The sequence below is a fragment of the Morone saxatilis genome, unplaced genomic scaffold, assembly GCF_004916995.1.
Source record: "Morone saxatilis isolate NCDOM2014 unplaced genomic scaffold, NCSU_SB_2.0 Contig22, whole genome shotgun sequence".
NCBI classification, from domain to species: Eukaryota; Metazoa; Chordata; class Actinopteri; family Moronidae; genus Morone; species Morone saxatilis.
In genome coordinates this window covers 19,092,013-19,108,683 of record NW_023339785.1, presented here as the reverse complement: position 1 = coordinate 19,108,683, position 16,671 = coordinate 19,092,013, and the positions used below count along the sequence as shown (strand labels likewise).

The window sequence follows — 16,671 nt, the reverse complement described above, 5'->3', positions numbered from 1 at the left end:
CATTTTAATTGGTTGTGTTTTGTCAATACATGTGATCTTGTTCATACCGGGAATTAAGAGCGTGTTACACTTTTCATTATGCCAGCAGCAATTCCTGCACACAGGTATAATAACCTCTACATTCAGGGCAAGTTTGATCATAATATTAAAGTTTGAGTGTGTTTTACTTCTGCCAAGTTTTTATACAGCTAAAGATCTCCTCACAGAACTGCAGTAAAGTTACAGTTCAACAGGAGTACATGTTTTAACGAACATACTAACCTAAGTGCTCCTGGTGTGCTGCTATGTGACAGCCAATCACTCCGCCATCTCTCCACATTTGCATGGCAAGCAGAGTCTATGTGTGTGACAAAAAAACAGAAGAATTTCCTCATTAGGGATTATTAAAGTATATCAAATGTGTGGCTAAATGGATTGGAAGAACTATTCAAGTTTTCTTGGGGTTATTTAACCTGGAAACAACATTTACACATCACACTGTAAAGTCCTGTTTTTGGCCACCTGAAAACTTTTTACTTTCTATTATTCCTTTTAATTCTGTTTTTGTCTTCACCAACTACTGAGGGAAGTATCTTACTCTTTACTTGTTTATCAGAACTTTTCCACATGAAAACAGCTGCCCTGCTGTGTCCAAAACAGTGGTAAGACTGCCACAATTGTACAGTTGTGGGCCTAAAAACCAAAACAATGAGTTAAAAGTAGCATAAACACTCTTTCGTGATTTAGTGGCCTCTAGCGGTCTAGTTGCAGATTCCAACTAACTGAATACCACTGGTGTCTGTATTTGACGCCCATGGAATGAGAAGGTCTGAGAAGTGTGTAGATGGCTCGCAAGAGCTGCAGAAAATGCAAAAGGCCCTATGTACAGCCAGTGTTTGCTTTGTCTGTTCTGGGCTACTGTAGAAACATGGTGGTCCAACATGTGTAGATAAAAAGGTGTCATTCTAAGGTAACAAAAACACAATTATTCCAATATTCAGGTGATTATACACAAATGAAAACATACCTATGATTATTATATTCCATTCCTGTCAATAGATGCTCCTAAATGTTACATACTGTCCTTTTAACTGCATCTGCTGGACAAATATTGACCAATACCGAGTGGAACCTTTAGGACTTGCACTACACTATACAATTTGGTGATCTCAGTAAGAAATGCTATGAATCAATTTATGCCAAATTGAAAGTACATTGAAAGTACATTCACGTTACTTCCATGATTCTCTTACAGGTGTTTTCATTGTGTTGTTACTGAAGAGACCTTTGATAAGCGTCCCTCTGCTTATTGAACAAACAGTTATAGATCGATAGTGTATGCATAGGTTTAAATGACACCCCCTCTTAGCACTGAAAGGTGCCTGCCCTTTAGATCTCCACATCCTTCACTGAGATGAAAGCTACCTGATTTATTCTAATCAAAAGACTGCTAAATACCAAGGCCAGACCCCCTGAACCAACCTTCTACCAACACAAAAACAACCACACACACACACAAACTCCCTGGTCGACTCTCTGCGGACTGAAGAGCCAGGTGATCTTCCACAGGACCAAAGGGAGGTGAAGGTAACTGTGACTCAGAGGGAGATGTGGCATTGGCAGGCAAAGGTTTTAGCATGTGGCTTAATTGCAGCATCTCCAGCTGAGCATAATTAGTGTTAGCTAGCATGTCACTTCCTGTGGAGTTTCATTTATTAGAGATGATGATTGGCTGAGGGATAAAACGCAGGGGTGACACCCCCGCCTCCCCTCACAGCGGGAGGGATGTGCAGCCAGGAGGGCAGTAAAGAGAGGATCTCACCTGCTGAAAGCTCCCCTGCCTTCTATAATGACCCAATTAAGCCTGAGTTGTTTTTCCACTTGTAATGTTGATTATCACACTCCTTTTTTCACCACTTTTCTCTCAATCAATCCCTGTATTCTTAGATTGTTCATCCTAAACTCAGTCTTTCCATTATTACTCAACATTGTTACAAGTGTTTCTTTTAATTAGCTATGCTGTTTTATAGTAAAATATTCTGCAATTATTCATCAGTATCAACTATGACAACTAAGGGCAAACATCAGCTCATACATCAGTATCTACCACATAGCAGCACTGTATTAAAGTATTCCTTCCTCCAGTGGGTTTAAGGATGAAAACCTACATAGGCTACTGATGCATATAAACATAAAACATTTTCCGGAATGACAATTATAGTTACACATTGTGCATTTTTAGTTTTAATTTAAACTCTGTGGGCAGCAGCAGAGCTTGTGAAATAAGGCACTGCAATTTCCCTTTAAATCCAGAAGGTTGTTAGTCACACCTTGACCTAATGAGGTCCAGCTGGGAAAATGCTGAGTCACCCTGCACACCTACAACAATGTTTACAATTATTCTGCAGATTACATTCAGGTTGTGTCTGAGCTATGCTGAGAATCACATCAGCTCACAAAGCTACATAATTAAAGTGTCTGAAATCAGTCCGTAGTTGCAGAGAATCACAATTTACTACGTACTATATAGCACCATATTGACTGGTTAATGCTTAACCAATAATGCATACATTTATTATTATGGATGAAAAAATGAGAGACAGCCAGAGAGAAAAATGTGTAAGTTGTCCTGCCCAAACAAGTGCAACTAAACTAATAGGAGTGTGTGTCAGTAAGGTAGTCAAATTCTAATCAGGCGCAATAAGTGTAAACACCTGGGCTGGTGTGTGTAGGAGCTTTCAAAAGCTTAGGTCACCATACAGTTTTTTTCTCACACAGGAAACATGACTAAATTTAGTACTCAAGACATAATGCAAACACTTTATTTTTTTGAGTGTGCTGATGATGCACACTATTGTCCCACTTTGCAATATACAGAGGAAATGAATAAGTTCCTCACAGCTGCACAAAAATAATAACTACATAATAATATGGTGGCAAGACTGCTACGGAAAGCTAAAAATAAAGAATAAATCTTTGGCTAAAAAACACTTTGTGCTTTGTCCTGAAGTGAAGTTTAATTCAAAGTGTGATTCCAAAATTGCACTGCACACACATGGCATAGCTTCCTGCAAAATGGTAAACTTTGATTTTCTTGAATACTTACTGCAAAAACGAGTAGCCTAGTATGTGGCATAGAATCGGGACTCACTTTTTGCTGAAAATGCAGCATGATAGTGCAAAGGGAGCAAGGGAGGTGTCAGTCAGGTGCTTACTCACGCATTCCTGGTCTAATCAGGCAAAACAGGTTAAAACACCTGGACTGGTGTACGATAGGAGCTTTAAAAGGCATTCAATATGTCTGAAATATGGGATGGCCTGCATTGTACCAGTTGCCTGCCAGTGATTAGCAGCTTCAGGCCTTTCTATTGAAATGGGATAAAATCCCACAACTGCAGATTTACCGGCTCATTTACCAGAATAAGTCAGATGTGTCAAACAGTAACGGCTGGAAATAGTGTGCAACAACTATCATTAATGCTCACAGTTACTGTTTTCGTGTTATTGTTGTACAATAACCTTTAATCGTCTCTCTATTTATAGACTGAAGGTTAAAATTTCAGTCCAACACTAAGAGCACAGCTTTTTGCCTTTAGTGTTTATGGCCAGGTCACTACCCCAGGGACTGATGGTAGGTTATATAGTTAAGTGTTGTTCTGATTGAGAGACTTGCCTCTGGCAATAAAAGGTCAACATTAATGATTAATGAGAGGAAAATGTCATAAGGGAGAGAGGGTGGGGGCAAAAAAAAGGTGTAAGGTAACTATGGAAAGACTCCAAATCCTAAATGTTCTTCTGCTCTCTTTTGACTTCCTCTGTTCATTTTATTATGCCAGTATTATACATTTAACCCCATTTAAAATGTAGAATGTAGGTCTTTCATTAGAGGGAAAAGTGGGATTATTTACACGTGGCTTCATTGTTCAGCACAGCCGGGTTCCTGTTACATCACACAGTCAAATCAATCTTAGATCAGCTCAGGCACAGTTTCCTAATGTTGTTTATCCCTTTAACTGTGAGGTTTTGACCTATCATGTGTATTCAGATCAATGAAGAGAGAATTCCTTATGAGACTCCCACAGAGGTGAGTCCACTGAAACGACTCCATCTGAGTTCAGACGAAAGCTCTTTACCTCTAATTAGAACCCTTGGCAATTCTAATGGATGCCCTTATGAAAATATACTTAATGACCTGATGTCAGCAGGAAACCATCCGCTGATGTCTGATCCAAGTCATTAAGATTCTTCTGTATATGTGTGTTGTTGGTGTATGTGTGTGTGTCACATTTGTAACTGGACTTATACACAAATAAAACACACATAAACATCTATACTGCTGTTGTGCAGTAGAAGTAGAATTTATACTTCTAATCTATGTCATTTTTCACACCACAAAAGAGTTTTATCACACAAAGGCTAGTTTTTAGTATTGCCTTTATTGTAAACACTGGTCATTCAGATGCACAATGATCAATAATAAATAATATGAATAATCTTTCTCACAGAAAAAGGACCGGAGACAGATTTGTTTACTGTCACATAAAGAACTGACAACTTTAACAGCACTAATATCCAAGGGGTATATACAAACAATAATTGCACATGAGTGAAAAAATTATTTTACAGTGTTGACTGTACCTCCAATTAGGATGTCAAATTAAGATTCCTGTCTTTCCCAGAGGATCCCTTGCAGCTCACCAGCAAAATGACTGAACAGCCCAAAAACTGTAAATGACAAGGTTCATTCACCACACAATATACTGAAAATTTATATAAATCTACTGTGTATTGAATTCACATTGTCATCCTTGCCAGAAGCTTTATTTTACAGCCACCAAAAGTAATCTTACGCTAATTATAATAAAGTTTTTCCTCATTAAACAACATAAGACAACATTATGCATACAGACAACACTGCTCTATTTATAGTCCACACTTGTATTCCATACTGATTGCACTTCTTACCTTTGAATAATATCATAAACACAGTGAATAGATAGTAGAATACAAATGATTTACTGTGCAGCACTCAGCAGTCCATTCAACTGAGGTCTGTTGATGAAGCTGCTGCTGTCTGAGGACTGTAATGAAATGATTATAAGATCAGCTGGAAGGTGGAAGTTATATTTTCTCCTCTTGGCTCTGGTGCTCCCACGGCACAGGATCATTTTCGTCTGTGTGCAATCCAGTCTCCCTCTCATTCCAGAACTGCTCCACATCAGGCAAGACAATCCCATCTTTGAGGCTCGCAGTGTCGACCTCTCTTCCTCCTCCTCCCTGCTCCGGCTGGGGCTGAGCCTCTCTGCTGGGACCCTGGCTGGAGCTTGATCGAAGGCTCTTCTCCCCCTGCAGCTGGCCAGAAGTTTCTGGTCTGGGGCAAGGCGACTGGTGAGCTGTAGGGTTGTGAGGTCCGGGTTTTGGCTTTGGAGGAGGTTGTTTGCGCAGGGTGAGACGCCTCCACAGCCCCCTGTAGCCCTCTCTGAACTCCTCGGAGAGGGAGAGGACGATGAGAGGGTTTACCAGGGACAGAGAGAAGGTGAGCAACTGTGCAGAGAGGGTTAGAAGAAGAGGAAGAGGGGAGACAAGGGGCTTGGCTCCCTCTATTTCCTTCTCTGCTATGTGACGCTCCCAAACCCACACAACCCACTGTGGAAGCCAGAGAATAGCCATGGCCACAGTCAGGCTGAATAACATTAAGGTGAGCTTCCTTGATCTGATCTGTGTGCGGAGGTTCTGAGTCTTACTGGAGCGGCGTTGGCACTGGCCGTAAGCCTTCCAGAAATACATCAGGGCAAAGCTGAGAGGTGCACAGTAGACCCCCAAGGGGTATGCTTTGACGTACACAGACATGAAATTACTGGCTTCAGGAGGAACTATCAGCACACACACCAGCCCCTGGATCTCTCTCTGCAGCCTAGCAAACAGCCAGTGAGGGATGGTGACAGAGCAAGCAGACAGCCAGATAAGGAAGAACACCACAAGGATAGAGCCCAGGTGGATGCTCACCTGCTTGGTGGGGTTGGACACGTAGCGGTAGCACGCTTTGGCCATGACAGCCACTGTGAAGCTCTTTGCTGCCATGCAGGATTGGAGGAACCAGTCAGCTGTCTTGCAGACCACCCAGCCCAGATTCCAGCTAGCTTTGGAGAAGGAGGCAGCCCTGAAAGGCACCGTAAACATCAATACCAGTCCATCAGCAAACATCAGGTTGAAGATGAGGGAGTTGATAAGAGATAGTTTGCCTCTATGAGCGTTGGAGAACAAGATGAACATTGCAGTGAGATTACAAGCCACACCCAAGACACAGATGACTCCAAGAATAACCGGCACCAGGACCCTCAGCTCCCCGTGATCCAGGTGCTGGTAATAGCCATGTTCATTGAATGACCACTTGTCTATGGAGCTGTTCACCACTGTTGCATTGTTCTCACTCAACTTATCCATGTTTTCCAGAAAGAAAGGATAGGAAAAGTCAAAAGCAGCCAGGAGAAGGAAAAAAGGTTAGGAACGACTGGGTAGAAGATTTCCTAAAATTGAAGTGCTCAAAAGAGAGATTTCATATATTTAGCAATACTGCCACTAAAGTCTAAACGTGTTAGAATAATTGCATCAGAGAAGGTATCGATTGACGATCGATGATCACAGTGGAGCTCCTGTCTGTCCCCGGGTTTATTCTGAGACACAATCATTCAGCTTCAGCGCCTGGTTATAAAGATGCTTTTTGATTGACAGCTGCTGTCTCCAGCTGACAAAATGTGCGTAGACTATTGCCTCACGGGGCCAATTAGAAAAACTCTGCATAATGTGCGCAGTACGACAGATGAATGTATTGGATTACAGTGAGGTTTTCTTAAATGATACTAATGCTTAACTCTTGATTATAGATTTGTTTTGCACAAATAGGGTGTTATTACAGTGTTACTCTGTTTTTCTCAACCAGAAAACTCCAAATCAAAGACAGTTTCAAAGTGAGGATGAAAGACAATTAATTAGAGACAGAAAAGGATTAAGTATCTTGAAATTGTTTTGGACTCTCAGCTAACATTTGACAAACGCATTAAAAGATGGGTGGAACCCAGAGCTTATCTTCAGACCTTTTGGCATTTCAGACACTACTTACCATTTAATATAGCTTTAACATTTATTCATACACTGCTGCACAGTAGTAATGCATAACCTCTGGGTCTCAAGTCATCAGCCTCTGTCATTAAACCACTGTCTTCCCTTTTAAACCAAGCCATCAAAATTCTGGAGAAGAAACCACTAAGATTTCATCATTGCAATGCTCCAGACGAGTACAATCTTCTCAGTTTTTACAATTTCATTAATTACTTCAACCTCACACTTTTCATAGACTTTACTATACTGCCACCTATACCTGGGGTACACCAAAACACAAATTATAGAACACTGTAAGACTTAATTTGCACTAACTGCATCTCAGTTAAAGGTACAACCCTCTGGAATTCCCTATAGCAGATTCAATATTTTAAAATGTTTTTTCTGGCTAAAGCTTTGCCAAAATATACACCAACTAGTGATGTGTTATTTGTATAGTTGAGTTCAGACTATAAATGGTTTGCATTTTTGTATTGTTGGTTTTATTTGTCAGTTCGTTGTCATTGATGTTCTTGTTTTTGATCATCATACCCACTTATTTTCTATTTTTATTTCTATCTTAACTGTAACAAGTCATTCTAATAATTGCTTACACAAGACTGAGGCTGGAAATTAGCTTCAGTTCTACACACATGTACAGTACATGGGACACTGCTTTGTCTGTCAATGTTTTGCTGTACCTTTCCCTTACAAATAAACAAATAAAATAAAATAAAATAAAATAAAATAAAATAAGGGAATTTTAGAATTTGCCACAAAGATAACATTGTCATCTGTGTTTGTTGTATGAGCTATTATGGTTCAGCAACCTTCACTTGGAAGCTGGATTTCTGCTCTCAATGGTTAATTAGTATAATATGAATACATGTGAATAATTAAGAATTGTGACAAGTGGCAAGAAATTTGAAATCAGCCACTGTGTCCAGTTGATGAAAATCCTGTTTCCTCTTATGTCTTACTCATCACCCACAAGAGGGCGCCCTTATACCACAAGCAGCAATGAACACAGTCAGGATATGAATTTGAGTCAGCAGCATGAACAGATCCAACAATTCAGGCTTTGAACTTGCACATCTTTATTCTTTTTTATTCAAAGAAAGTCCAGTAAGCATAAAGACTGCATGGTAATTAATTGCATTTCAATACATTCTGAGCTATAAAAGTTTTTTTTTTTTTTTTCAATTAGTGTCACAAAGAAGGTTGTTTAGAAGACATTACTGTTTAAAGGAATCACACTTAATAATTCCCTGATTTCACAGAGTTCATTTAGACCTTTGACTGCTTACCTTTATGGGAGTTGCCTCTAAAACAAATCTGAGACAAGAGAGGATTTCCAAACTGATCCGAGCCGAGTGCCGAAATACAACCTGCTGCTGTTCCATGTTACACAACTTCAGCAAGAGGAGGAACATGGACAGGCACCGCAGCAAACTCAAATCAAACATTTTAAACTGGCTACTTCTGCGTTTTACTTGCATAGTGCCACATATGATCTGTAGATGTTCAGATATCTATGTGCAGGCTGTCAGTTTCATCAGAACCAGATCCAACGCATGCAAAAAGAGCTATGCTAGCATTATGTTATGCCAAGAAATCTTAAATTCAAAAATTGGACATGAAAAGTTGACGCTTCTACCATCTACAGATCATTTTCAGTACTATGCAAATAATGCAAAAATGTTGATTTTTTTTTTCCAACAGGAATTTTGCAGAAAAAAATAGGTTTTGTTGTGTCTCTTGCAAACTGATGGCATCAGACTGACTGCAATGTGATAAGAGCAACAATTACTTTGTACATATCACAGCGTCCTCCCCTGAACTCACAAGCATGTAGCCGGTGCTAAAATGTAAATTTTGACTACACTGCTTCAAGCACTTTTTCCACTTGGGACCTCAGTGGAGCTTTTTTCTTTTTGTTTGAAGAGAAAGAGAGAAAAAAAAATAAAGAAAAGAAAATTTCCTAAGTTAACATTTCATTTGAAACATTCACACTCCTGCCTTGTACTCAGTCCCCTCCCCCCTCCCGCACCCACTACATCGAACCCCCACATACCAAAAGAAGGCACCACAGCTTCTAAACAGACTGAATGACCGAGAGAAGGACTCAATAAAACAACAGCATTAAATAAAACCATTGACACAGCCTGGAAGGGCTTCATTCACATTACAGACTACAGCAGTCTCACCAAGGAGACACAGAATTGGTACTAGAAAGACTGACCACGTTGTGTCACAGGCAGAGAAAATTCTCAGTTTCTGGGGTCAAGGATTAACAGTCTCTTCCTCTTTTGTTTTGCAGAGGGTTGCACTGTCACAACTTTGCCTCAGTTAGAGGGCCGCAGGACTGATCACATGCACTGTAGCATGAGCAGATTGAAAGAGAGGGGGCACTGTTGCTACATGACAATGAGCCACCATCATGTAAGCTAGGTTTCTGTCTGTGTGCTCTACTTTATGTTCAGTGTACCCACATCGAACCCCTTTCTTCAGGGTGCAGAGGGCTGCTACATCATGGTATTCATGCAGCAATCCTCTTGTTGCATAAATGCACAGGATTCACTTCTCCGGGTGTCGGCATGGCTAAATAAATTAAATTATAAGTCAAATTGAAGAATGAAAGTCCATTCTTGATTTTCGAGGAACATTTTTCCTCAAGTTGTATCCAGGTTCTATCAATTCCCTGCTTCCCAAAATTCCCACTGTCTACTTTTCCAGTTCAGTCACTGGATACTCATCTCTGCAGTTCCTCAGCAGGGCGGCAAAATTCAAGACCGGCAGCAACAAGACGTAGGGAGAGGAGGAGAAGGATGTAAATAAGGGCTCCATCTCTCTTTCCCCCAACCCAGCCCCTCATGTGTGGGGGTCAGGGGTCAGCAGAGGCAGACTGCCCTTTAGTTGACCTTGTCTTGGAAGATGTAGAGGTTGTTGGTGGCCGCTACAGCGATGATGTTTTCATGTGGGTGCCACGTAGTGTGAAGGATCTTCTTGCTGAAGTCTAGGCTGTCTACACTGATCTCATCCTTACGACGCTTTCCACCCACACACACCTGGAGGACAACAGAAGGGATACAGAGGCTTTGAGGGTGTGCACAATTTTTAAAGCATAAATTACCATTTCAGTGATAAAGCTACAAGCAATATTCATTATTTTCTTCCTATAACAGGGCCAGAAGAAGTTGTCAAACACAACAGTGACTTATTATCACCTCAATAATGACAAATGTGTTAGCAGTACATAACAGATAGTTGTTGGATATTAACACATCCAGGATACACAGAGCAACATTAGCACTAATTTCAGTCATGTATATGGCCACACAACAATTAAGTCCCATAATCACTCTGGTTTAGCTCTGTTTTGGTTTCTACTAATCCCTGAGAGAAGAATATGTCTCTTTAGCTGTTAAATGGTCCATCACCCAGCTAGTTGTTAAATTTGTATGTTGCTGTTAAGGTAAACCCACTGTTTATAGAGCTTTTTTTTTTTTTAACTGAAAACAGCTGCTTGTTTTGTCTAGAAATTAGGTCAAAGTGAATCAAAACTGAGCTGAAAGATGCTAAAACGCTGCGTAGAGCTGAGGGGAACTGTAGAGTCAGTTGATAATTCCCTGTGGGTTCACCATTTTGAGTGACCCCTTCACATTACACATAATCATTCATAATAATTCAAACATAATTCATATAAACATATTGATTGGAGCATCTTTAACCTTTATTTAGCATTAGTTTACTGTGCACATTTGTGTCTGTTTGTTGTGAAAAAAATATATAAAAAGAACAAAGGAGGCAATATATATAATGTTGCTAAATAGAGCATTTGCTTCCTATAATCTGGGAATATAAAACAGCAAATCCAGCTGGATTAAACGCAACAGGACTTCCAGATATCGGGTCACTTGTATTGATGAGCAGTGCTGTACCTTGCGAGGTTTGAGAATGGCTCTGGGTTTGCTGTTCTCCCTGGATGCTTCCAGTGTGACGTCACGTTTAGTGTTCCGGTCAAACATTCGGAAAAAATTGTTATAGGAGCCAGTCATTATGACACTGAGGAGGAGCAGAGGAGAGCAGAGGGTTAGTGAGATACAGAGATGCATGGATGGATGGATGAATGGATGGATAAGAAATAAATCTTACCTGTCTGATCCATTCCAGACACACTCAAACTTGTCAAAGATGCAGTCATTCTCATACAGAGAACAAAGTTTTCCTCGTAAATAGTCGTGAACCTGAAAAACAAATAAAAACATGAATGTCTAAACCACTTGGTGGATTACGCTCACACTTTTCCAGCATCTAAAGTTCGTCACATTGCCATACAACCATAAGCTGCACTGCCATATGCTCTACTTTCAGTAATCCCTCCAGACCTGGTGACCTAAACTAAGATGCTAGGTAGCAGGTGGAGGCGGAGCTGGAATTGTACAGAATCCCTTGAGCCCGGATGATGGCCTTATCAATCATGACCTGCCCTAAGATGGCTTCCCATGATCAGACAGTGTGGATCTGACCCCGGTGACCACACAGTGGGAGGTTTTGCCCTTCAGGTTGCATCAGCCCCGCCACTATCTGTCTTTTTACGGACAGTCAGCTCAATAAGCCCTCCCGGAGTAATTGCTAAAGATGACAGGGTAACAGATTGGCAGGGTGACAGTGAAACAGGATTATGTTGAGTGATTAGTCTAGAAATCAATACGTTTTGATTTGATCTTGGCCTAACCGTCATTTGCTAACTTTACCAGCTGAGGATTATCTTTGGAACCTTCAAACTGTCCAACAGGCGCATAAAAGCATGACAAAAGCTCACCTGGTACGTCTCTAGAGGTTTGTTCTCCATTTGAAGGTCCCACACCTTGACAGTGAGGTAGTCCCTTGTCATCAGGTAGCGTCCATTGTGGCTGAACTTCACGTCAGAAATGGATGAGATGATTTCAGAGAAAAAGGAGCGAGTGGAGGGGTCCTCTGGCTCCTCAAAGTCTACGAGAGACAAAACAAAACAAGACATAAAGCAGTTATCTTCTGACAGAGAGAACACATTTTTCACTGTAGGAGGTCGCTGCTTAAAAGACATGTTTTTCATCCGCACGTCTTTTAATCATTCACAGCGAGGAAACACTAAGCAGATTTTGTTTAGGTTGGTGGGGGCCGTCATTAGCAAATGATAAAAGCCACAACAATGCTTGAGTGCAGGGTTTGATGCAGCAGCTGCATTTCCTCACAGTATTATTTCTGTGTGTGTTTAGGGAGGCAGTCGTGGGTCAGCATGCTGGGTAAATATTGGTTATGATTCATATTGATTCTGGCAGCTGCTGATCTGTGTGCAGGCCAGCACGCTGGGGATAAGAGCCAGGCATTCCATCGTTAGCTGTCAAGTTATTGTTCCTCCCACCGTTCCTCCCCTCTCTCCTCTCCAGCTCTCCAAATATGCCCCCACCGTTGTCCCCCGCCCCTCCTCTACCCCTCCTCCTCAGCTGAGGCCTGGAGAATAGCTCTGTGATGTGCCAACGGGGAGTCTAACAAGGGATGCAGCGTGAGAGATGAAAAAATGGGGAGGATGAGGAAGGGATAAGAAAAACAAATCAATGTCAAAGTGCTGGGCCCATTTGAGCCCCACTGGATTTGTGTGTGTGTCAGTGAATGAGTGTTTGTGTATGAGTGGGTGTGTGCAGTGTATGCAGGTATATATGCATATGTGTGTGTGTGTGTGTGTGTGTGTGTCTTCCCTCCCTTCTGGTGTATAATAGGGTCCCTGGGGAGTCGGAATGGGGACTGTTTGGTCTCCATCTCTCTGTCCTGGGGATCAGCATTTTGGCAACCCTGCCTATCCCTCCATCCATCCATCCATGCTCATTCTAACACTGATTAATACCAGCAGCCTCCCAGATATGCAGGTATGGGAGGAGATACAGTATGAGGGTGTGTTTGTGTTATTTATGTAGAAGGTTCAAGAAGGTTTGTGTGAGTGTGGATGCCAAAGGAAGGAGGAGCTGTGTGTGTGTGTGTGCGTGTGCGTGGGAGGGAGGCATTACACACCGCTCTGAGCCATACACGTTCATGCAGTGAGACAGTAGGTCGGTATTAACAGACCTGGCCTGAGGCTAACGAGAGCACCTGCCTGCTCTGTTAGTGTGTGTGTGCATGCGTGTGTGAGCACTGAAAGCACCTGTCAAGTAATGGCACGTACATGTAACTTAAAAATTTACTAAATCTAATAAATCTAAAAATCCAAGCATTTCTTCTTATTTAGCCCTCTTTATAAGAAATTCAACAGGCCGTGTTAACGCACGGCCCAGTGAACGCATCAATATGTCTGAGGAAATGACTGACATTATCGAACAACAAGGTGTGTCCATGAGGGACTAATGCGATTGCTCTTAAGCCATTGATTTTCCAGCCAAAATGTCAATGTATTCATTATTCATTCCACCAAAGTGTATGCGTGATGTTAAGCTTCAGAAAAGGCCATTCATTGTTTGAAACACACAGGGAGAATTATTGATGGGTTATCAATCCTGGCAGATTGAGGAGGGGGTAGGCTATGTCTCACGGCCACACAGAGGAGGAGCTGAAGCAGAAACACTGAGTGTGAATTAACAACCTAATATTTATAGTTTTATAGTATCTACTGATGGCTGGTCAAAAAAGACTAGTGGGGGAATTTGGACTCTGAGTAAATAGAATTTTAAAAAAAGTTAACGTAACATAAGAAAGGGGAAATTCTATAAAGATTTACTATTTTTTCCATGATGCAATCTACTGGTACTCACATTTGCAGTGTTTGTCGCAAAGCGCAGCCTGTCTCATGTCACACAGACGTATTGAGCCCTTGCTGCTGCTGTAGGCAAAGGTGTGACACTGCTGGGGATGAAACTCAGCTGAGGTGATCACCTCTGTCAGCTCCTCCATGTTGGCTGGCTTGATGTCCACGATGTCTGAGAGACAGGCGCTAAGGAACAACTACAGCTTTTAGACTGTGGACATTTAGTGGACAGCTAACACTCTGAAGGCCACAACACAGAGAAGTCACTACTGTTTTGAATTTTAGCTCAGGACACATTGAAGAGAAACAAGTAAGAGGATACTGAAGCTGCGATCTGTAATCTCCAGGTTCCACAGGTTCACCCTGAGGTCGTCAGTGGAGATGAACGTCTGCAGGTCGGAGTTGACAGAGATGGAGTTGATGTGGTAGGTGTGGGCATTGCTGAATACACGCCTGGCTGTAGCCTCAACCATCAAGTCCATAGGCTGCAGCACTGGCACCTATTGGTAAAGACAGATGAATTAGAGAGGGGAAAAGGAAAAACATATAAAAATATATCTACTTTGACGCTTTCATTTGTTTTGTAATACTGACTAAATATTTTATGCACTTTGAGGCTGACTGGCCTGCTTATATTTATCTGTGTATGTGTGAATGCGCATGCACAAGGTTGCTTGTGTGCATAGATTTTGTGTGTGTGTAAATATACTGCATGTGTTTGTATATGTGTGTGTGTGTGTGTGTGTGTATGTGAACCAAACTAGATAACTCCAGGGATTCACATGACATTTACTCCACAAATCTTAATGAAACAGAGACAGCGACTGAGGGGCTCCAGGGCTGTTTGATGAGCTGGTTCAATCAGACTGTGAATATCTGTTTGCTACACGGCTACTCGGTGATCACACACCTCTCTCTCTATCTCTATCTCTCTCCCTCTCTCTGTCATGTAAGTGCTGAAGAAGTCATTCCTGTTCTCTTGTTTGTGTGTGTGTTAGAGAAAATGAAAAAAGAGAGAAAGCGAAGGAGGTGGAAAGAGATATGGCCAGAGGGCATCGCTAGGCCCTGCTGAGGAATGATAACTGAACTCTGCAGAATTAAGACAAGCTCACACACACTCTCTCTCTCTCTCACACACACACAGTTGCACAGTGCTGCTAGGGCTTCAAAGACACCCAGCACCAGTCTGCATGCAGCCCCCCGTTGGCCAGATAAAACCCAGACAAAGAGAGAAGGGAGGGGAGGGAGAGAGGAGAACAAATCGACTGCTTCTTCCCTTTTTCTCTTGTCCGTTGCTGGCACAGACAGAGAGACATAGCAGCCCAGCAGGCTGCTGTATCTCCATGGGTGTCACTTCATTTCCATGTCTTTTACGGGCTGTCCAGAGAGACATGGACCGTATTAACCCATAACCCCAGTACTGACAGTTACACTGTTCAGCTTGCTTGAAATGACCTAATAGATTATCTTCTTTATAGCATGTAAAGGATTTAAATTGAGATATGTCTGCTTTAAAAAGTAACCAATGCCCATAAAAATCTATTCACAATACAGAATTTTAAGGCAGTTTTCTCTTTTAAACCAGCACATCATAATCAGAGAAAACACAAAGGGACATTTTGTTGTTTTAAGGAGAAATTGAATGAATTTATATGACACAATAAAGAGTATTTATTGTTATTTGGCTATATTTTCGCTCTTCCTTTTCCTCCTCTGCTTTCTCCCCCTACGCAGATTTCACAGCCACTAAACAGGATTGCCACAGTCCCGGCCTGTCCTCCAGGTTGCTATGATCCCCTGGCCAGCCAGACAAAGAGGGACAGACACGCTGAACACAGCACTAATCTACTATGGCAGACACACACACACACACATATGCACGTACACGCACGCTGTCCTATGTGCCTGCCTGCTTTGTGTGAAAATTAAAGAGGTAGTGGGGTGATAAGGAGGGGGGGCAAAGAGGATGATCCCTTCTTCGTTTCACTCAGTGACATTCGTCACTCATTTCTCACTTTCTTCTGCCAGTGCAAGTTCAAAATTGTCTAACGATTGTGTGTTTGCTGGTGTCAAAGTGTCATTTGTCTGTATTGAAAGTGAGCATATATTTAGCAGATATTTTAAAAGGGAAACTGTATCAATATGTGTATCAGTATCAGTATAAGTTGCTAAGACGTTTAGAGAGGATTAAAGGCTATCATAGCATAATAGCTGAATGATAAATTTTGATTTAATCAGCTTATCTGAGCTGTACTTATTCATACTTCAGACTACTCTATGTGCAAACACAGAAGACATTTTTTTAAGGGTGTAAGTAAGGACAGAGATTGTTGTCCCATGATTGTTATTTTGGGCTATATAAATAAAAATTGACTTGACTTGATTTTGACATTCACAGAAGGAAAAGCACAAGTGTTAATTATAAAAAGAATAATGGCTGTATTCCATTTAGGTGCTTCAGAGTCAGTGTCCTGGTATTGTGCATGCTGGCTCACTGTCACATTGTCATGGCTTAACGGGACATTGAAATATAGTGCAACCATTGGTTATGTTATTAGTAACACGTGCTTTTACTTTGACATGTCAAAATTGCAACATGAACAATAAGAAAAAAGATAAATAGTAAATAGTTAGCATAAAACATATTTAACAAAATGTGAAATTATTTAATTCTTCTTGTTATATAAAAGAAATCATTTGAATGTTGTTTCCTACAGTATATAATGGATATAAAACCAGGATAACAAGTGTATAAAATAAAAAATATGTATCAGTGCTTAAATATAATATCAGTCAGGATGTAAATAAGTTTTTTT

General features: G+C 41.2%; 2 protein-coding genes across 2 annotated transcripts in view; both read right to left on the bottom strand.

Moving 5' to 3' along the window:
* Positions 1–5,100: 5,100 nt before the first annotated feature.
* Positions 5,101–6,423, bottom strand: gpr151 (G protein-coupled receptor 151). The gene has a single exon (XM_035669847.1). The coding sequence runs from the start codon at positions 6,421–6,423 to the stop codon at positions 5,101–5,103; it is 1,323 nt and encodes a 440-aa protein (XP_035525740.1).
* Positions 6,424–8,172: 1,749 nt separating this feature from the next.
* The window catches only part of ppp2r2ba (protein phosphatase 2, regulatory subunit B, beta a), a gene marked incomplete at its 5' end in the record, with an annotated part of 11,445 nt that continues 2,946 nt past the window's right edge, over positions 8,173–16,671 (bottom strand). The window contains 6 exon segments of the mRNA XM_035669580.1: positions 8,173–10,145; positions 11,019–11,142; positions 11,233–11,324; positions 11,903–12,072; positions 13,863–14,027; positions 14,178–14,355. Coding sequence (XP_035525473.1) covers positions 9,990–10,145; positions 11,019–11,142; positions 11,233–11,324; positions 11,903–12,072; positions 13,863–14,027; positions 14,178–14,355 — 885 coding nt within the window.

What these genes read in the sequence shown, in the direction of transcription:
- gpr151 (XM_035669847.1), bottom strand. Translation starts at nt 6,423, where the DNA reads ATGGATAAGTTGAGTGAGAACAATGCAACAGTGGTGAACAGCTCCATA.